The 22,082-nt window shown below is 43.0% G+C and overlaps 1 protein-coding gene across 5 annotated transcripts in view; it reads left to right on the top strand.

Annotated features, from left to right (window-relative positions):
- Nucleotides 1-22,082, top strand: part of wdr7 (WD repeat domain 7) — a 125,744-nt gene that overhangs the window by 2,994 nt on the left and 100,668 nt on the right. For 2 of the 5 annotated variants that reach the window (XM_028972908.1, XM_028972906.1), the window contains exons 2-15: nt 493-664; nt 750-856; nt 991-1,069; nt 1,219-1,393; nt 1,824-1,900; nt 2,106-2,225; nt 2,599-2,744; nt 2,942-3,044; nt 3,456-3,566; nt 5,746-5,893; nt 6,389-6,637; nt 6,954-7,174; nt 10,464-10,659; nt 15,922-16,136. In XM_028972908.1, coding sequence (XP_028828741.1) covers nt 506-664; nt 750-856; nt 991-1,069; nt 1,219-1,393; nt 1,824-1,900; nt 2,106-2,225; nt 2,599-2,744; nt 2,942-3,044; nt 3,456-3,566; nt 5,746-5,893; nt 6,389-6,637; nt 6,954-7,174; nt 10,464-10,659; nt 15,922-16,136 — 2,106 coding nt within the window. In that variant the 5' untranslated portion in view covers nt 493-505. The remainder of the gene's footprint in view (nt 1-492; nt 665-749; nt 857-990; nt 1,070-1,218; nt 1,394-1,823; nt 1,901-2,105; nt 2,226-2,598; nt 2,745-2,941; nt 3,045-3,455; nt 3,567-5,745; nt 5,894-6,388; nt 6,638-6,953; nt 7,175-10,463; nt 10,660-15,921; nt 16,137-22,082) is intronic. The other 3 variants (XM_028972910.1, XM_028972909.1, XM_028972907.1) reach the window with 2 other exon arrangements.

The raw sequence follows: 22,082 nt of genomic DNA, 5'->3' as shown, positions 1-22,082 counted from the left end.
GGCGACGTTGACGTACGATGCAGCTCGTCATGCAGACGTCTACCCAGTCACGAATCTGAGGTCTCCATTGAACCAAATCAAAAGTCATGTGACCAAACACACCACATCCGACTGAAATGAGACTTCAGTCAGCTCGCAAACTTTGAGAGAATGGATCGGATATGTTGCCGATCCAATCCATGTACTAATCATTTAAATTGCAGCTTTTTGCATTCATGTAATCACACAGACTGACATCGCGATTACGATTGCGATTAGATTAATCGTGCAGCACTAAATCAAACCAGAATAATATGTAATGCCACGATGTGTGGATAAATAAAACAATTGCAAAAAATTGAGACAGAGACATATTTAACAGGAAAATGTGTGGTTTAAAACATCCATTGTGACTGGGTTAGGCACTAAGTGTTGAAAATGACTGGAATTGAAGATATTGAGCTTAAAACTATTTTCAACTTACCCCCTTTTCCACTTTACTCTCCTCCCAAGTTCAGAAGAGAACATGTCAGGAAACAGCCTGGTTTTACCCATAGTGCTGTGGGGTCGAAATGCTCCCACCCACTGCATTTCAAGCTTGTTGGTGATGGATGACCTGGCAACTATCATCACTGGCTGCCATGATGGACAAATCTGCCTCTGGGACATGACCCCTGACCTTGAGGTAAGGGCAGGACTTTCATTGAGCACACATCATGTGTCGATCTATATACTACAGTACAAAATGATCTCTACTTTACGGCTCTCAGATCAGTCCCCGTGCCATGTTATTTGGACACACCTCCTCCATCACCTGCCTGTCCAAGGCCAGTGCTGTCAGTGACAAGCAGTATATTGTCAGTGCGTCCGAGAGCGGGTGAGTCAGTGTTCAGGTTAATGATTGCACTTTTACTGTGACATTAGTGCCCCAACGAGTGGAGGGGAGTCTAAAGAACAAATAAAATGTCTCAAAATTTTTTCAATACTACTAGTCAATGTCTTTCTGTGCAGTGAGATGTGCTTGTGGGATGTCTGTGATGGACGCTGCATTGAGTTTACAAAGCTGGCCTGTACCCACACTGGCATCCAGGTATGGCTGAGAACAAACCAAGTACATTCTGTAAACTGGAAAGTGTTGGATAAGGGTTTCTAGGGATTGTTTTAAAACCATATTGGATACAGTCACTTACACCTGCTGGGAATTTGGCTAAAAAAAATCCATCTGCTTTTGCCTCCCAGTTTTACCAATTCACTATAGGCACTCAGCGAGAAGGACGTCTGCTCTGCAATGGCCATTACCCAGAAATCCTGGTGGTGGATGCCACCAGCTTAGAGGTTCTTTACTCACTGGTGTCCAAGATCTCACCTGACTGGATTAGCTCCATGAGCATCATCCGTTCACATCGCACCCAAGGTCAGATTTTGTGCTGACCAGATGGGGGCTGAGACAAATGCCACATTGTGAAAGCTGTATTGTATTCTGCCATTATGTACAGCAGTGGAGGTTTAGTTTTTATTTGTGAGAATCAGCTGACCCTGAATTCAGAAACTCACAAATCCTGCAACAACCTTTTCCCTCTGTCTTGGTCCAGGGGTTCTGACTATAATACATTCACACTTTGCTGACGCAATTATCCACACAATGCCATTGCATACTGATAGAATTACATGAACTATTAAGTCCTACTTTCAATGGGCTTTGTTTTTTAGTGCAATAGAGACATGCTGAACTACCTGGGTGTAGCTCTGTATATCATCTCTATGTGCTCTGTTCCAAAGGGACTTTCCTGGTCACCATTTCATTTCTGTAGCATACATTCATGCAGTCTGTGTCTTGTTTCCAGAGGACACAGTAGTGGCAGTATCAGTGACCGGCATTCTAAAGGTGTGGATCATAACTGCTGATGTGAGCAGAATGCAGGTAGTGTATATATATATAATATTTAATATAACTTGCACGTGCCAAAGAAAGTTATTTTTCCTCAGTAGGGTAAAGACCAACCTGCACATTTAAAAAACACAGTTGTGTATTCTCTTTGGATTCATCAGAAAACCAATGCTGTATAAAACTGTGTCAGTCATGTCTTGTGTTAATGAGCTGTGTGTTGTATTTTGTTTTATTTGAGGACCTGGACCCTGTGTTTGAAGAAGAGTCCAAACCGATCTACTGCCAGAGCTGCCAGAGCATTTCCTTCTGCACCTTTACCCAACTGTCCCTTCTGGTGGTCTGCTCCAAGTACTGGAGGGTGAGCAGAGTGGTCTGTGGCATTTGTCTTTCCTGATTGATATGCTTGTAAAAAATGGGCAGTGGTCCAATAAATAATAAAATAAATGGTCTAAGGAAGTGGACCTGTGACCGTAAGGTAGTGGGTTTGATTCCACCAACCACTGTTCCACTGAGGTACCCTTGACCATGGTATCATCCACACACAGCTCCCTGGGTTCATGGCTGCCCACACTTCATTGTGTGGCGCATATCACATATTATAATCACTTACATCTTTTTTTGTCTTTTTTTATTACATTGTTATTACTATTTTGCATCAGTTTCCCTCAAATTATGAAGTTGCAGTTTAGTATTACTCCTCCTGCATCTCTGTTTTGTGTGTGTTCGTGTAGGTGTTTGATGCAGGTGACTACTCCCTGCTCTGCTCCGTGCCCAGTGAGAATGACCAGGCCTGGACGGGCGGGGACTTCATTGCTGCTGATAAGGTTATCATCTGGACTGAGGATGGCTGCAGCTACATCTATAAACTGCCTGCCAGGTGAGAACAGAGGGGACGGTGGGTTTGGCCCAACTTTGTCTCACCTTTAAAACGTTCATGCTCTTTGTGCTTTGGGTTGTCCACTGTTCTTACTATTGTATTATTGCCCAGTCTCTGTGGACGCTTATGTTGCGATGTTTTTGTGACAGATCCTTATTGTATAATATTGATGTGAATGTGTTTTTCATGTTCTCCAGCTGTCTGCCTGCCAGTGAACATTTCCGCACTGATGTAGGAAAGACCACAGAAGGCTCCATTCCTCCGCTTGTATACAGCATTGCAGACCGGGCAGACAAACAGGTCAATCTTCATCTCCTTTGCTCATTCCTGTCCTCTTCTGTGATCTGACAACTGCTCTAGTATTCTGAGACTGCAGTACTGCATTTGTATCTCACTTAATTAATAGAATCTTTGAAATTGGCTCATTCTCATTCGCATAATTCTTACTAATATTTGAATCAGGTGGTGTTCAAATCTGGTGTTTGGTTTGGTCCTATTTAGCCTCCCTAATTGTTACATGTTGTGTGTGTGATCAGTGCCAGTATTTTCTGTTGCTCTTTTGTATTATTTTAGGATGTGACCCTTGTGTACCATGTGTTAATTTGCTGTTGTATGTTTTCCTTATGTTTTGACACATTTTGTCCTGTTTTTATACTCTGTCTATTGTTGCCCCACTTATCCCCTCATCTTTACGGACACCTGCGTCCTCAGCTAATGGAGGGATATGAGGGGGAGTTTGTGGCGTGTCTCCCTGATGGCGTCAGCAACCCGGAGCTGTACACCCCACAACTGCTATACTTCCACCATCCTCTAGAGGCACCAGTAAGCCCAGCCTGCGGCAGGACTGAGGCGCAGCCAGCAGGGGGAGCGTTTGAGGCACAGAGTCCCGACAGCATCCAGCGGCCCATTCACATGCAGTAGAAAAGTGCAGCCTTTAGATGGTCGATGTTTGCTGTGTGTTAAACCTCTCATGCAGCTTGCAGTTTCACATTTTCATGGAATTATTACTTTTAACTTGTCCAACCTTATATTCATTAAATATGTACGATTAACACAGGCGGATAGCTGTGAATGTAACTGGATGCTGGAGAGCAGCCTGTGTCTCTGTGCCAGTCTCTGCGTCGCTGTCTGACAGCCAGTTTCCCTTCACTCACTCAGTTTGCTGGTCTCATGCTGCCCTCACTAAAAAGTTGAACCATCGAACTTCCCTCATCGGTCTTCACCTAGTGAAGATGCATGCAAAGTCCCCAAGCTGCTTTCAAGTAGTTCATCATAGAAATCGGGCATAATAAAAATTATTCTTACTGCCTCTTAAATAATTTTAAACAGTTTGCATAGTTCTGATCCTGACATAATTTGTCATCTACACATCAATCCATAGCCGTCTTGCATATTTGGTCTATAAACATAGGCTGGGCCCAGAGTAGGTGCAGTGTGGAAACTGCTTATGTGTATATGTGCTTTCCAACTGTTTGTTTGGAGTGTTTGTCTCAAGACAACTGTTTGCTTTTAATGTAACTTTTCCTGGGTTTGAGTGCAGTGCCTTTTTACTGTGTGAACTGTTGCTTTTTCAAGTGTGTCCATCTTTAAAGGGGCAGTGGTGGCCTAGCGGTTAAGGAAGCATTCCTGTAATCAGAAGGTTGCTGATTCGAATCCCAATCCGCCAAGGTGCCACTGAACAAGGCACCATCCCCACACCCTGTTCCCTGGGCGCCTGTCATGGCTGCCCACTGCTCACTTATGGTGATTGTTAAAAGCAGTGGACACATTTTGTTGTGTGCACCGTGGGCTGTGCTGCAGTGTATCACAATGACAATCACTTTCACTTCACTTCACTTTCACTTCTTCACTTCTAAATTCTGACTTAGGAAGGGGGAAAAGCTCTTTGGTGGCACTTTGCACTGACTGTTGTCATCCTGAATGCTCTCAGGTTCTTATGACCTCAACCATCTGTTTTCAGTACTGGCCAACAGCATTACCCAACCTCGCTGGACAAATAATATTCAACCATTTTCATAACAACCACAGTCATACATGGAATGACATTCCCTTGTATTTTAGCAATGTTTTTTTTTAACCCTGGATAAATGCTGTACGTTTGATATAGTGGTTCCGTGTCTATGTAAGGGTAATTTTTTCTCGCATCATATTTGCCTTGATTTGTTAGTCTGAAGGTCTTGTGCTTATTGGACATGTACACCAGCACAAAATTTCCATAGGGCAACTTGCACACAAAATGTCTACAAATGCCTCTATAAATATTGTTTGCTTTTAAAATATAGTGTAATAGTTAGTCTAGCGCACAGCAGCCTTTCCCTCAATGTCCTGCTGAAATATCTTTTTGAGTCAGTCCCCATCTCCATTAGATTTGCCTGTATTTGCAGAGAGATTGTGAGGAGAAACTTTAGCCTGTGCCTTCAACAGACTTCTCCTTTGTCTGTATGGTTTCCTCTAGTCACCTGAGCTCTTTACTAATATACAGAAAGGCCATGTATGAAACTGCATGAGTTGTGGGCCATGGTTATCACCCTCCTCCTCTTCCTTCTCAGCTCGCAATGATTCTTCTTTTCCGTGGCTGCCCTGAGTCAGGCTCCCTGTCCTCTGTTCACACTTCCCAGAAACTACTCGCTTCAGTGTAAATCAACCTGTAGTGTCATGTAGCTACGGAACACAACCAGTATATGCTATGCTGTACTGCGTTTCCATTCTCTGGTTAATAGCATTACGGGAATGACAGTCACCTGACAGTCATGCCAAGTTCTGCGGTGTTGCTGTGTGGTGTAGATCATGTTTAGTGCAATGGGTAGCCACTTACTCCAGGGCTGGGGGCCTGCATCATTTCCAGCTAGTGTAACATGAGCTACTTGGTACTGGAGAGTGCTTTCTCCGCTCCTGGTCGATGTCCAGATCTGGGCTGGTTGGAGCGGAGATGACTTGAACCCCAGCTTTGCTGCAGGGCCTGAGTCTCACCTCTGGTGTGTGTTCTTGTGTGTTTGTGCAGCTGCTCATCTGTCCTCCGGTGACGCGGTTCTTCTACGGTCGTCGCGAGCCTTTCCACAAGCTGCTGGTGCAGGGTGACTCGGCAGGGCGTCTGTCCCTGTGGAGCATGCCAGAAACGTCCCCCCTGCAGCCACTGTCCTCCGCTGCAGGTACTAATTCATGTCTTAGGTTCCTCATGAAATTAATGCAGTTTGGTGGATTAATCATCATTTTGTATTGTATCTCAGAAGTAATTCATGGATGTAGGTTTTTATATATATATACACACACACACACACACACACACACACACACACACACACATCTGGTTTGCTTATGTCTGCTTGCATGTATGTGTGCAAGATTGCATGATCTTTCAACTTTCAATCTAATAACAATTTTATAGTCTAGCCATAGTTTTAATTAACTAGTTTAAATATCCAGTTTTTTTCCATCCCAACATGGGATGTAAGAGTATTCTGTTGATAAATTCTGCTTTATTTGCGGCCCACCTCCCATCCTGTACTTTGATGACCCCTTGTGGTGATTGTTTTTCTTCTTACTTTTCATCTTTCCAACTCCTGCAACCAAAATAGACATACTGCCATTATTTTTAACAAAAAAGATTTTACAGTTATTATTATAATTGTTTATACTTTCTCCAGAGCTGCAGGTTTCTTCCACCATGAGTCTGCAGGAGTCATTTGACAAACTGAAGCCACTGGCTGCAGGCATCATTGATCAGCTGAGTGTCATGCCTGGCTCAGAGGAGCCCATAAAGGTGACGGCCAGTGTGTACATCCCCTCTCAGGGCAGACTGGTGTGCGGGCGCGAGGACGGCAGCATCGTGCTGGTGCCCGCCACCCAGACCGCCATCGTGCAGCTGCTGCAGGGGGAACACATGCTGCGCAGAGGTGAGGTTGTGCTGCATTAGAGTTCTGTTGCTGAGGCACCAGGACTGGTCTGGTGATTTACTTTTTTCATTTTTCCACACAATTTAATTCAACGTATGTTAAAGGACTACTGTATACACACACAGAAAGTTACTTTTACCAGCGTTTTGAGGTATTTGACAGATTATATGATTGGAAAGAATTCAAAATGACTAGTTTTAAATTACCATTGATGTTTTCATTTCATTTCTGTGAACAAAACTATACAAGAACATAATATAAATACATTTTAAAAAAAAATCAGTGTTTTATAGTATCTTCTTCATGCGTACCTCAGGCTGGCCCCCTCACCGGACTCTGAGAGGGCACCGGAACAAGGTGACCTGCCTGCTTTATCCGCACCAGGTGTCCCCACGTTACGACCAACGTTCACTTGTGTCTGGAGGTGTGGACTTCTCAGTGATAGTGTGGGACATCTTCACCGGCGAGATGAAGCACATCTTCTGTGTCCATGGTGGAGAGATCACCCAGTTGCTGGTGCCCCCTGAGAACTGCAGTGTGAGTGTGGTGTCCTGCTGTAGAACCAGTGTGTTGCATTCATCTTTAGTTTGGCTTAGTGTGATCACTGATCGTTCAGTGTCACTTGATTTGTCCTTTTCACTCTTTTAATGCATGATAATATACACATTATGTACAGAAATTGTCTGCCTTTCCCTGCACTCTTTGAGCACAAGCATGATTAGAATAATTCAATGTCAATTTTTTTTTTTTTTTAAGTGGGCATAATGTAAGCATTTTGCCCTGTGATTAATGTATGCAAGGAACTGAGAGAAATATTCGACTTCCTTAATTGTAAAACGAGTGGACATGTATTCTGAAAATATGAATCGCCAAGCCATAATTGAAAATTGTCATGCTGTGGTTTGGAGTTAATAATGGGTGGATGTAGATCATAATTCTTCTCTTCCCACTGTCAGCCCATTTCCTGTGATAAAACAGTTTATAATGGCTGCTAATTTTGGCTTCTATCCTCCATCTGTCCCTCTTTGCTCCTTTCCCCTCATCTCTCATTTCCTGACTGCGTTCAATGTCAGAAGATGATGGACCATCCTACACACATCCATTATGTTGGAGTGGTCCTAACTGTAAATAAACACAGCTAAGGACCACCCAGGGGCTTAATGATCAAGCTTAGTTATGCGGCAGCTTTATAGCCTGTCGATAGTTGTACTTAAGCCGCAGAGCTTTTAATTGATACTTCCGAGCTAGCCTGAATCCGTTCTATCCATGAGCCAGATGCTGTCTCCTGGCATCTCAGGCCTTTTTGTGCCACTGGAGCACAGTGGCACCAGGTTACATCATACTCCACAGGTAAACAGGACATCCACACAGGGCACGAAACTGATTTGATTCCGTTCTGAACAACACTGAGATCTCACAATGTTAGCAATAAGAGAATACCTTAATTTGAATACCTTAATAAAAAAACTCCTTGTTTTAAATGGGGTAAACAGCATTGTTATCCTTAAACCATATTACTATCAGTAGAAGGTAATTATAAAAATGCATAAGTAATCACTTTTTATTGAGTTGTGTTTCTGCTTATTTTTTATTGATCATGGATAGATAGATAGATAGATAAATAGATACTTTATTTATCCCAAAAGAAATGTAGGAATTTACTAAACAAATTGAAAACCAGTCTCTAAAGACATTTCTGAAGAATATTTCAGAAGCATTATTTTAATCAACAGACTTGGCAAAAAAATGCCAATGGTTCTTTGGTTGTGTTACTAGTGGGCCCATCACGGCAGTAGAACCAGCATATTGATCTGACTGTATATAAGTAACCCGGTCTAGTTGCTGGGAAAATACAGAGCAATAGGGATTGTCTAGTGGCATCTGGGATCCTTTAAATGGCCTTTGCGCACCTTTGTTTTTCACCTCACTCAGACGCTCCAGACCGTTAATACCAAGTTCACTGCACCTACCATAAATCAGGCTTAAGACCATTTTGTCTTCCCCCCTCCACTGGTTGTCGTTGCCCACTGAATGGTGGTTGAGCTTCATTGTGTTGTATGGCTCAGTTCATTTACCTGATTTACTGAGCACATTCTCTCCTGCTCTGCTGTTCCGCGTGAACTGAACTTGGCCACGCCGCTGCTGAGCCTCTCGCAGGTTGAGCTTGAGCCAATGAGAGGCTTGATTGCCCTGTTGCCGTAGAGGCACATCTATGTGACTGTGATGAAGAGAGATGCATTGTTTCAGCCCTGACTGCCTTCTCTGCCGTCCAGAGCTCTCTCATGGCCAAGGTTTCCTGTAGCAGTACATCACTGCCTGAGAACATTGCCTGCCACTGCCGCTCGCAACTTCAATTTAGTCTGCTGAGTTTCTGAAGAAAATCACTCCTCCCCCTCACAACTGCAGAGGGACACACCTGCTCGAGTGCTTACACAGTCACAGATTATTCTTTCCACAAACACTTGCCCAGTCAGCATGTATTATTTGTATTATTTACACATATGCATGTCTATAAGTCTTATATGTAAGTCTGTGCATGTCGCACAGTGTATGCATTAATACACTCATATTCCAACACACACACATTTGTCTTTGGCTGCTTGTTGGAAAGTCACCCTGTTCTATTTTATATTGAAGAACCTTGACTGCATTTGGTTGACCCCGCCTGTCAGGCCAAAAGTTGTTTGTCACTCACAGGTTTCAGTGTTTTACTGCGCTGGCTGCTGTATTTCATACTGCCCATTTTCTGAGGCTTTCCAAGGATGCAGTTGAGGCCGTGTCTGAAGTGGGCCATGACAGCGGTGGGTGATTTACTCCCATCAGGCACCTGGCCCACCAGGACGCTCATCAGCCTCCTACTGCTCCTACACTTCACCTCCACTGTTAACTACCTTCAAACTTACCTCATTATAGGCTTATCTATGGGAAAAGTGTGTGGGGAGGAATGCACATCTTAAGAATTGATCCTAAGGAAAAAAAAAATGGTCACCTGGGAGATTGGCCACCTAGCAGGCATTTTAGTGTCATTAACTCAATGCCAGACTAGCAGCCGTGACCTTCTTCTGCTCATAATGCCAGCTCTTCTGACCTTATTTTAAGTGATACCAAACATATATTAAAGGGCTTAATTGTGGTTCGAGCTCAATGCCATGCCATTGTGTCTGTCAGGCTGGCTGGTCTTAAACTCCATTCGAGGGCATTGTCCTGCCTCTGTGCTTGGAACCTGTTTGTTGGGGATCATTAAACTGCAGGTCCATTAGCTGCCAAGGTCTTAAGTGCTGCATGGAGGATGAATTCCATTTTGTTCTCTTTCCCTTTTTCTGTCTACCCCAGCACGGCATGCTTCTTTGTAGAGTACTCTTTTATTCTGTCATATTGTCACATTGGATATATTTTCTTCTTGTATATTTATAAAGAATAACTCTGTAAAACCCCATTACCCTATAAAACAATATCTGTGTCCTATTGAATTTGGAGTGGAGCTAGTTTTGTTCAGGTTTATTTAAGTGTATATATTAAGGGTTTTGAAATGTTTAATTGAGAGCATTTCCGGTCTTGAGTAACATCCACTGTACAAAAATACAAATACAATACATTTATATATGATTTGTATAGTTACTTGTGTTAATGAGCAAGAGGAGAGGGTCTCTGCTCAGATTTAGACTTATACTTGCATATGGATCCTGAAGATCAGTATTTTTACTATTTACTCTTTTTTGCAGTTCCCTTTGTGTAACTCTGTGTGGGTTCATGCATTACTATGTGTTGAATGTGTGTCCTTCCAAGACATCTTTCTCTAAATTGGATCATTTTGCTCTCTTTTCAGACTCGAGTGCAGCATTGCATTTGCTCTGTGGCCAGTGATCACTCTGTGGGGCTTCTTAGCCTGAGGGAGAGGAAGTGCATCATGTTGGCATCACGTCACCTTTTCCCCATCCAGGTCATCAAGTGGCGCCCATGTGACGATTACCTGGTGGTGGGCTGCTCCGATGGCTCGGTCTATGTATGGCAGATGGACACAGGTGAGGCAGATTTATTTTTGTTTACTTTTACTTGAGAAGTGTGTGTTTTAATTTTAATGTGTGATTTAAGTTGTTATAACACAAAAAAAATTACTATTTTACCCTTTTATTTAATTTCCTTTTTATTTAGTCAGAATCTGCAGCAGTAAAAAAATTACCAAGACACTTTTTTTGGTCATAGTATATACGCATTATAGCAGGCTTTAGTCTTAAGAATTAACTGTTTTTGTTGCAAAATGTGTGATATTAGTTCAGTTATTTGAATGAAAGCTGTAAGATTTATTACAACAACAACAACAACATTTATTTCTTATATAGCCCAAAATCACATACAGTATGTCTCAATGGGCTTCGACAGGCATTACAGTTGACACCTCCCACACTTGACCCTTCTGCGCACAAGGAAAAACTCCACACAAAAAAAACTCTAGGAGAGAGAAAAAAAAGAAAGGAAGAAACGTTGGGAAGGAGTGATACAGAGAGGGACCCCCTTCCAGGGTAGAGTGCGCCTGCAAATGGTGTCAGTGCAGGGTTGGGGATGATATAATAATAAGTCCTACAGTTGTAGGGTTGGAGAAGTCCAGGATGTAGACAGTGTCATGGTCTAGATTACGTGTCCATAATGATGTTACTGGTCCATTTGAAGATCCCTATAGCTGTAGTTGTAACGGTGGTGGTGGCTGTGGTGACCCTCTGGTTTGTTTCATGGTATGTCCTTGTTTAGCAGTTGTCAGGAACCAGGATTTATTTGCTGGTCTCTTCACTGGGGTCTGCCAGTAGTCTGGGTGCTTGATTCCGTATCTCGGAGAAAAACAAACAGAAGCAGAGGCAGACGGTTGCACTGTACGACCGATACTGAAATCTGTGGTTATAATGGTATATTGGTGCTACAGTGGCCCGGTACCCTAACTAGGACAGCCTAACTAGGGTGAATTTAACTTTGTCTGTGTCTAACAGGGGGACTCTGTTATCTGTGATAAACTGGACTTTATAATTGACACTGCGTCAAAAAGAAGTGAAATGAGGGTCTAGGACTTTAGCAAAAAGCCAGAGAAAACAGATAGGTTTTGAGATTGGATTTAAACACCGAGACTGTGTCTGAGTCCCGGACACTGACAGGCAAGCTGTTCCACAACTGCGGAGCTCTATAGGAGAAGGATCTGCTCCCAGCTGTGACCTTCTGCACCTTTTGTACCAGTAGGATTTTGTAATCAATCCTACATTTGATGGGTAACCAGTGCAGTGATTGTAAGACTGGGGTGATGTGGTCAAATTTCCTGGTTCTAGTTAGAACTCTGGCTGCAGCATTCTGTACTAGCTGGAGTTTACTCATGCACCTACTAGAGCATCCAGACAGTAATGCATTGCAGTAATCTAACCTTAATAATAAATGCATGGACCAACTTTTCTGCATCATGCATTGAAATGATATTTCTTATTTTCGCAATATTTCTAAGGTGAAAGAATGCTATCCTAGTGACATTATCTACGTGCGAACTGAATGAGAGACCTGCATCAATGATGACACCTAGATCCTTCACTTCAATTCTCGGTGAGATAGAAAGGCTATCCAGGGTTATTGTGTAGTCAGCCAGTTTATGCCTGGCTGCTTGAGGCCCAAGTACAAGCGCTTCTGGCTTGTCAGGGTTTAACAGGAGAAAGTTGGTGAGCATCCACTGTCTAATGTCCTTCAGACAATTCTCTGTTTTGTTCAGCTGCTGCCTCTGATCTGGCATTGCTGATAGATACAGCTGTGTGTCGTCAGCGTAGCAATGAAAGCTAATACCGTGTTTGCGGATGACGTCAGCTAAAGGTAACATGTATAGAGAAAAAAGTAACGGACCTAGGACAGAACCTTGTGGAACACCAAACTCTACTTTACTATGTGAAGACGAAACACCATTGATGTCCACAAACTGATATCGGTTGGTCAAATATGATCTGAACCATTCAAGGGCTGTTCCCTTGATCCCAATAACATTCTCTAACCTGGCAAGGAGAACAGCATGATCGATAGTGTCAAACGCTGTACTCAGATCAAGCAGGACAAGCAGCGAGATGCATCCCTGATCAGAGGCCAACAGCAGGTCATTAACCACTTTAACCAGCGCTGTCTCAGTGCTATGATGAGGTCTAAATCCTGATTGATATACTTCATGGATATTGTTACAGTCTAGGTATGCGCTCAGCTGCTGGGCTACGACTTGTTCTAAGATTTTTGATATGAACGGAAGGTTGGATATTGGTCTATAATTTGAAAGCTGACTGCGATCAAGATCCGGCTTTTTAATCAGGGGTCTAATGACTGCTACCTTGAACTAACATTTATAATAACATTAACGAATATTATTATTATGTTCCTCCAGCCAGACCTTTTCTCCCCACAATTTAGTAATCTAAAAAGGGAAACTGAACTGAACTCTTTCTGCTAGTGCGTCTTCTTATTAATTAACTTGCGAGCGTGCGTAATTAAATATCAGTATGGATTCCAGCAGAGCCCTGGCCCGTTGGCGCTCCATTAATCGAGTTGTGCGGAAGGGCCGTGTCTGATTATTGAACCCAGTGGCTGATGAAGCCATGCTCCAATTGGTCTCTCAACCTCGCTCAGATTTCGAGAGCCATGCAGGCCCTCCTCTGACACGCTACCAGCTTGTGTGATTGTAAACCCTCCAACATCCTGATGTTTTTTTTTTTTGATCGTACGGTTAATTTACAGGGTTTTTTTTTCTGAGTGGGCCAGTAAACTGCAGCCATAACAGGGGCTGAAGCACCTCGATCCTGTCTGTAAAACCCAAAGAGGAAGCAATCCTGCCATTAGGCATTGATCCTTCTTTCTTCTCCCCCCTCTTCTGCTCCCAGTTCCTACTAAAACTGCCACAACCCCCCCTCAATTTTTTAATCCTTTCCTTTTACGATGCTGTCATTTCAGCAAGATCCCTCATCTCCTGCCAGATGAATAATAGATGCAGCACGTTTGCCGTTCAGACTTGCATGTTTAGCAGGGAGCAGCACTCTTAAAAGCTCATCCCCACCCCACCCCACCCCACTGAGCTTGTCTTAACGGGCGGGGAAGCACTTACCAAACCCCTTCAACTCCTCTTCTCCAAAAAGCTGGGGTCCATGTCTGTATCAGCATTAGGCCTATTAGAATGTTTACACAGCCTCTTAAAGCTGGTTATGAGTGCTGCTCTGCGTAGGATGGGATGCATCACACACACACACACAAACACACACACACTCCTCTCTCAGGACCTGTAACAGTGATAGAGAGAGTGTGTGAGTGTGGTTTGTAAGTATCCCGGAGGCTTTGCCCAATCCACTGGTGAGCTGACGGCAGGGAGGCAGCAGCTCTCAAGCTCTCTGTTTAGAGACACATTATCTGGGTGTTTTTTGCTGCTTTCTCTGGTCCTGCCTCCAAAACCAAAACACGAGGACCAGAACTGCGAGAAGGAGAGGCTGTGGATATTTGGAAAATTAGATAATTAAGGCCCCACCACTCTCAAGTTTAGCACTTGGGATCACAGAGCAAATGTTAAAGGTCCCCCATTACTAATTTTTTATAGGTCTTAGTGGTCCCCTAACCTTGTATCTGAAGACTCTTTCCAAAATTCAGCCGTGGTGCAGAATTACACACAGACATTTCCACTGGGCGCGCCGTTTCGGTGCGTAAGGCTTTGAAGGAGGAGAGCGGCCTATAGAAGTGATCTGGCATTCGTGGAAATGATGTCATCATAAATCCAATCACTGACCAACTGCAGTGCTTTGCACATTTGTTAGCCATGCTGGTCAGTGGAGTTCCTTTTTTTTAGGGGAGGGGTGGGAAATTCTCTGGGCAGACAAAGCATGAGAAGCAGGTAACCTTTCCCCTTATGATGATATAAGGGGAGACATTCCAGATCAGACCGCCTGAGCTGCCGTTCTCTGAACGATCAAGTAGAATGGCCAAAGCATTCTTTATACCTATCGCCATTTCTAGCCACTGCAGAATCATAGACAGGCTAGTGGAACTCATAATAATGTTAAATAATCTCAAATATTTTAAGAAAAGTGGACATTTAAGAAAAGGGTGCCCTTTTCTTTGTCCTGGTACATCTAGAGCTTTTGTAAAAAGTCTTAAATTCCCATTATGGTACAGTCAGTACTTGTATGTAGGTACAATTATATCAGTGGGAGAATGATGCTGAGAGGTTGCCGCTTGACAAATCGTATTCTCTTCTAATTAAAAGATAGTTAATGGTCATCTGATAACACACTGTGATTGGGCAGAGTGAACAACAATATGAAAACAACGCTCTGTATGGCAGGGGTCACCAAACCTGTTCATTGGACCTTTTGGGGTTTCCCATCATTTTCCTGATTCAACCTCTATCCATATTACCACCCAGGTCTTAGTGTTGAATCATGTGTGGTGGAAATTTTCTTGTTCAGACGTTTCATGTATAATAGTACAATAAACATTTTTTTTTTATATATATATAATTTGCTCTGGCTGTTACTTTTGAAGGGCTGAAGTTGGTAACTGCTGACTAAGGCCCTCTGGTGTCACCTGAGCAGTGGTTTGGGGAGGTAGACTGTTTTCTCAGGTGCTCCTGTGCCAGGAGCAGTGAGCAGGGAGGCTGGGGTGTAGCTTGCTGATGGGCTGGGTGCTTTCTGGCACAGTGTGACACTGTTGGAACCGATTTGAATGTCAGGGACCTGATGGCTGCAGACTGAATGAGATGTACAGATTGGGAGAAAGAGAGAGAAAGACAGAGATTGCAGGTTAGCTGAGTGTGAAATGAAGAGTGCTCGGTGTGCTGAAGCTTTTGGGGGTTAATAGTGGAACTGCGCTGTCTCCCCTCCATCAGGTATTAAGGGGAGGGGGTGGTTAGCTGGGATTCAGGACCTCCTTTAGTTGGCCAATTCTCAGCCCATTTGGAAAAATTCCATTCTCAGGAGGCTGTATTGACCACAATCCCAATATCTTCACACTTCACCGCAAATTATGTGGTTTGTTCCTTTTGCACTATTGAGGACAGGAGGAGAAAAAAATAAAGGGTTATGCACACAAACCAGTGTCATATTAAAGAAATGGAGACAAATAGAGTTAGAACTAAGTTCTAGAGTAAGTAGTGAGTGTCCTTTTACTTATTCTATTGCTGTTACAGTATCTTAGTCTAAACATGTTATGGTTAGCTCTCAACCCAGTTTTTCAATGTCTCATTGTCAACCCCTTTCTCTTTAATGCCTGACCCATTCTTTCTCTTTCTTTTCCTCCACCAGGAGCTTTGGACCGCTGCGTGATGGGCATCACGGCGGTCGAGATTCTGAATGCCTGTGACGAGCTGGCGCCAGCAACAGTGGACGCTCTGAGCCACCCTGCGGTGAACCTGAAGCAAGCCATGACCCGCCGCAGCCTTGCTGCACTTAAGAACATGGCTCAGCACAAACTTCAGACCCTTGCGACCAACCTACTCGCAGCAGACAATACAGATAAGGTCAGAGAATGAGACCAAGTCAACTACCCATGTTGTGAAGAACACATATTTCTTGAGTGTTCCCAGGTCCTATAGACCTGAAAGAGTTAGCAAGGAATGAACATGAATTAGTTGAGTTTATTTTGTTGCTCAGCAGAATTGTTTTTGGATGAATTGTTGTGCATCTTGCTGGGCATGGTCACGTTCCTCCTCTCAAGGATACAGCTCACTAGCAGACAGTCCTTTTTTTGTTTTGATCTTTTTATTTCTGTGAATCCAGAAGTCATATTTGATGTGACCATTAACGAACACCCACCCCATATGGCGGTTGATATGATTACTGCTGTTGATTATGTCTGGTATGGGAGATCTGCCATGACTTGGGTGTCATGGGTTATTTTGCACTAGGGATTTCCTTTCAGTCAATTTTCAGTATGATTGCTGAGACCTATCAGTAGGCCCATATTTTCTCCTTGGGACCTAACAGTGATTCTGGATTCCTTGCGTGAGGCTCTATTGGTGCCCATATTAATGGTGGATATTAAGGTGGTTTCCTAAAAATACTGCACTTCTGCTGGTGTTTTCAGATGTGGAGTGGTGCCTTCATCTGCTCTGCCCAGTACGAGCATTGTGCGCATATAGGCTCCACACTCTGGCTTTTCGTTCAGGTGACCAGTAGTTTGTCTGCTTCGCGAATTCAGCATGAGGCCTTACTGTTGCATTGGATTGTGGAGGCTATCTCCTTGGCATACATATGATAAGGGGACTGGTCCTGCCGGAAGGGGTTAGTGCGCACTCCACTAGGGCTTTTTAGGGGGTGTCAGTGGGGAACATCACAGCTGCCACTTGGGTGTCACCGGATACTTTTGTGCATTTTCTATTATTGTCTTCTCAGGACCACACCTGCTACCAAAGCAAACATGCTGATAGATGGTAGTGGCCTAGGGGTAACACACTCGCCTATGAGCCAGAAGACCCGGGTTCAAGTCCCGCTTACTACCATTGTGTCCCTGAGCAAGACACTTAACCCTAAGTTGCTCCAGGGGGACTGTCCCTGTAACTACTGATTGTAAGTCGCTCTGGATAAGGGCGTCTGATAAATGCCGTAAATGTAAATGATAGTTAGATTTTTAAAAATTTTATTTTATTTTTGGTATTGCCAGTGTTTTATCCCCCACATTCATTGTGGGTCACACTTAACATTAATTTTTTAATAAATATATCTTATACCAATGTTGTTGTAAATGCATTTTCAAGTTGGTTCAATTTTCCCAGGATATACCTTAAGTGAGGTGTCCAAGGTTTCCATTATTTGCTTTGGTTGTCTGTGAGTGTCATTTCACTGATGCTCATTTAACTGGAAGCAGTGAATAAAGGATCAGAGATCAGCTTCATGTGGGCCTGTCTCTTTCTCGCTCAATTTCGCTCTTTCTCTGTCTGCATCCTTCATTCTCCTCTTTCCTTTTCTCCTTCACTATTGTATTAATGTTCCCTCTCCTTTTTTGTCTCCTGCTCTGCTCCCCCCCCTATCTCCTACTTCTGTACTGGTCCGTTGACCTTTTTTGTCCTAGCTGTCGCTGTATGGCTATAATTGGGTTGATTTGGTGTGCGCACACACACACACACACACACACACACACACACAGTTACACAAAGACACAAAAGCGTCATTTTGTTTCAGGTAATAATCCTGGTGTTCTCTAGGATACAGTGGACATGTTTAAACATTTTAAATGGCAAAGCATTGTGGTATTTGGAGGGCTTGTGTGATGCCGCAGCAATATAGCATCTTTCCCATGCACCGCTCATATGTAATCTAATCTAATTCCTGGAACAGGAAGAGGCGGTTAGAGATCCCACTTGTAACAACACTTCTATTCTCTCTCCACCCACTGCATATTAGACCCAGCATCATACATATTTAATGTTTAATAATTAGTAGTGGCTTATGGGTAGGTCATCATCGTCATCTGAGAAGGTCCTAAAGTTTACATTGTGGTGGTAAGATGGCTCACCTTTTTAGCATTTATTAGGCCATTTTGTTTGTGAAATTTATGCACTGATTTGAAATTTGAATCACCCCCTGATCAGTGTTGTTTTCAGGCTTGTTTTAGGGGATTAGTGGTGTCTGGGTGCTTTTTGTTGTGTTTTCTCATCACGCTCTTGACTGTCTCTTTGGCAGGCAGCTGGATGCACACCCTCCTGATCTCTGATTGTGAGTGTTCCAACGCCGGTCAAACGCACTGCTCCAATTGAAGCGGCTGCGCCAAGGCCGCCTGTCCTTCGCTAATGTCCCATCATTCCCTGTGACAACATAATTCCGCACCCGGGGCTGTCCCTGTGATATCTGCTGTCAAAACGAACCATTATTCCCTTCAGACGGGCCTGCAACAGGACCTGATGCCTGTGCAGGCCACCCGCTGGGGTAATGATGGATAATGGCCCTGAAATGCCTCGCAATCACTGAGCCCTCGTTTCCCCTGCTACCATTACCCTCACCCCTGCCATGCCCTTGTAGTGTGTGTGTGTGTGTGTGTGTGCGTGTGCGTGCGTGTGCATTTCTCTATTTTGTTTAGTATGTTTGTCTGCTTGTGTTTGTGTTTGGAGTGTCTGTGTGTTTGCCTGATTGACTTCTGTTAACTTGTGATTTGCCCTTGTGAAATACCGACCTGAGCGTGTGTTTGTCTCTGTGTTTTTAAATACATGTTTAAATGGGCATGTATTCATTAAGAGTGCATGTATGCACGTGTCTACGTGTGCGTTGACTGGGACCAGCAGAACAACACAAACCACATAGTGTAACGGTGCACCTCTAGAGCTCTATTGATTTTTGTAATGGTCCCCTTTCACTCTTAATGAAGGTTACACGCTCAGGTTCAGCATGGACTAAGTTCTTGCCTTCACCTGGTCAAGCCTGCTCATATGCACACTTCATCCACACTTGAAGGGCTGGAAAACGTTCAGAGGGTGTATGGCTCATTTTTGGGGTTTAATAGGGTGGATTTTGTTTTGTTGCCAATGCATCAAATGTGTTTGCATAAAAAAAAAAAAACAACAAGAAAAAGATTGCCTGCTTCTTAGTGCTACTGTTGGATATGTTTAAAGTGACGTTCCCCCATTCTCAGTTAAAATATTAATGTCTACAGTCTTTCCATGTTTTTACCCAAGAAGATGGCAAAGGTCATATGACTCATGATGATTGTGTTAGAGATGCTTTGCTCGCATCTCATTGTAGTATTTTTGTATACAACCATTGTTAAAATCTCTATACCTCTAAAGGAATCTAATAACTATAATAAAGCAATGAAATAGTGTGAGTTCACCTCCTTTTGCAAATAGGTGTCGTGTGCCTGAATCGTTGTGATTTGGTTTTTGTGGGTGGTCACTAATGGATGAACGGTAAAGGTTTTCAATGGTCAGTGTAATAAGTAATGAAAATGTGTATTGCTGAAAATTTACTAGGCTAATACAGACCTGAACATTGTGTGTCCATCCAGTCAGGACCACATGAAGTTCGAGCTCCTCCCCGGGATCAGGCATGAACCGACCCAAATCTGCAGTGTCTTAAGGCTTGAGGGTTTGTTATGTGGAGTCCATTCTGGAGATTCTTATTAGATCCCGTCTCTCACCCTGCTCTAATGCTTCATATTTAATTAATTTATTTTTTTTAAGTTTAATTCTATCTTGAAGGAGTACTCAGTCCCTGTGAAATTTGATTTGGAAATACAGGCAGGTCCCAGATGTTTGATGTCTACCTGAACGCACTCTCATGGACACTTTGAATCGCATGTGCTTACAGAGCCATGTCTCTCTGTATGGGTGTGTGTCCTTTGTCTCGCTGCGACAGACTGAGATTAATGCACGTGTGCTTTGTGAGGCTGACCTCGCCGCTCTGCACAGTGCTTATTGGGAGCAGGAAAAGAATGTGATGGGGGGGGGACCTTGGACTCATTTCCCATTGCACTTCGTGTGTGGGTGTGTGTGTATTTATGGGGCCCAAACAAACAACTGACTTAGGTTTTTTTTGTATAGGATAGTGTTATGTTTATTACATTTATAATATTAATTAATCTAATTTATTACCTGGATCCTCACAAAGATGCTTTCCTCCAGCCCCTGACCATTGTTTCCAAGAGGTCATAGGTCATGACAGAGAGTGAAAGGCAGAAAGTGAGAGGTCAAATGGGGGGCTGGGTGTTTTATTTTTATCGCAGTTGATCTGAGTGTCCACTAGAGGGCAGTCTTGCTCCAGTGCTTGTAGTGCTGTGGTATGATTGGGAGAAGGCAAATTTGGCCTCTATTTTCTCTGTCAAGCAGTGATTGCACACAGCCTGCATTTTTGTCCATGGTTTTGTGTATATGTGGGAGTGTTTTTGACTGTTTTGACTGTTTTAGTATAGCTTTTCAGGGCCACCTGGGAATATGAATCATTTTAATTTTGTGTGTGTGTTTTTTTTTATTGGTTTCATTAACAATCAAAACCGTCTACTTCAGAGGACTTTGGTGAAGAAAAATATGTAGTAAAGTAATGAGGTCAATTATTGTTTGGTTCAGTGATTTATTTTATTTATTAATTTTTTTTAATGGATGTCTGCTGATACTGTTATGGCCACTTATATATCAATTAATATTTAATTGCAGCATTTTTACTTTGTTCCTTTGCCATACTAACACAATCTTCAAATAGATAACTGAACAAATCTGAAGCCTGTTATCGAGGGAGAATTAGACATCAGTTGAACAACTGAATGTGGAGCTCGTCTTGCAAGCTTGATTCCCTCCTCTAGTGCGCTCAGTTCTGCCACTGTACTTCTGTACTATTTACAGTATATTCAGTATATATTTATTGTTTTAAGTTCTTGCTCAGTTCTTCCAGAGCAAAAGTAAATCAGCTCAACTGGAACTGAGGTGCTTAAAAAGCAGTGATTACACTCTTGATGTTGATTTTTTATTTTTTTTTATTCACCCCTGGGCTGTGGCATTACATTGTTCCATAAAAGGTACTGAAGGAGGTGTTATTGGAGGCGAAAGGAGCATTTTGTGTTTGCATTTTGTCAGCCCCCCCTCACTGGACTGACCCAGGCCCTGTGATCATTCAGGCAGCACCCATTCATGCCACTTAACTGCCAATGAGTGCAGGAACAATGCACAGGCCCCCGTGTGCTAATTGTCAGCGATAGACGTTGCTGTGATTCCTATTGAACACCAGATGCAGGAAAGCAGAGGAGGGAGGGGGAGGGTCTTGGTTTGGATGACTGTTCTTGTTGATTACATTTTTTTTGTTGCTTTAGTTAATATAATTGTCAAGAAGGCAGAAACCATCTTAACATTTATTTGTCTGTCTGTTTATTTATTTATTTATTTTTAAATGAATATCCTTCCCAATACTTGGAAAGCAATGCAGGTGCCTTGATAATTTAATTAACATTGAATCGCAATTAGCAAGCAAGCAATTTTAAAGCATTCCTGCTGAAAACAAGATGAGGCCCAATGAATGCTTAAGGGACAAAGCATTAGATGAGAAATCTTTCAAATTATTACGCCAACCTGAAAATCAGCACATTAATATGCACAGCAGACAACTTTGACTAATGGGCTTTAGGAGTACTTACAAATGAGTTTATTAGACTCTGTTGAAGTTATTAAGTTTGAGTGTTGAGCATGCAAACTTTTTTTTTTTTTATCCCCCCCGCATGTTCAACCAGGGGTGTGGGGGGGAGATTGCTGCTAATGGGCATAAAGTACAACTGGGCTGTGTGAGGATTTTACGCAGCGCTTCATATGGAGCTGGCAAGTTCTGAAGCGATTTCAAGCTGGGAAAGAGGCCTGCTCTGCCTCTTTATGATTGCTGGAGACTAAAGAGATGAAAGAAATCCCATATGCTGTTGCTGGTTGGGGGAAAACAAGCGTGCATTTTTATTTATTTGTTTTTCCAACCTTTCTTGTTTTACCTCGAATACGACATTC

The sequence above is a fragment of the Denticeps clupeoides genome, chromosome 3, assembly GCF_900700375.1.
Source record: "Denticeps clupeoides chromosome 3, fDenClu1.1, whole genome shotgun sequence".
Lineage (NCBI taxonomy): Eukaryota > Metazoa > Chordata > Actinopteri > Clupeiformes > Denticipitidae > Denticeps > Denticeps clupeoides.
Note: the sequence above shows the minus strand (reverse complement) of the source record. Positions and strands in the feature narration are given on the sequence as shown.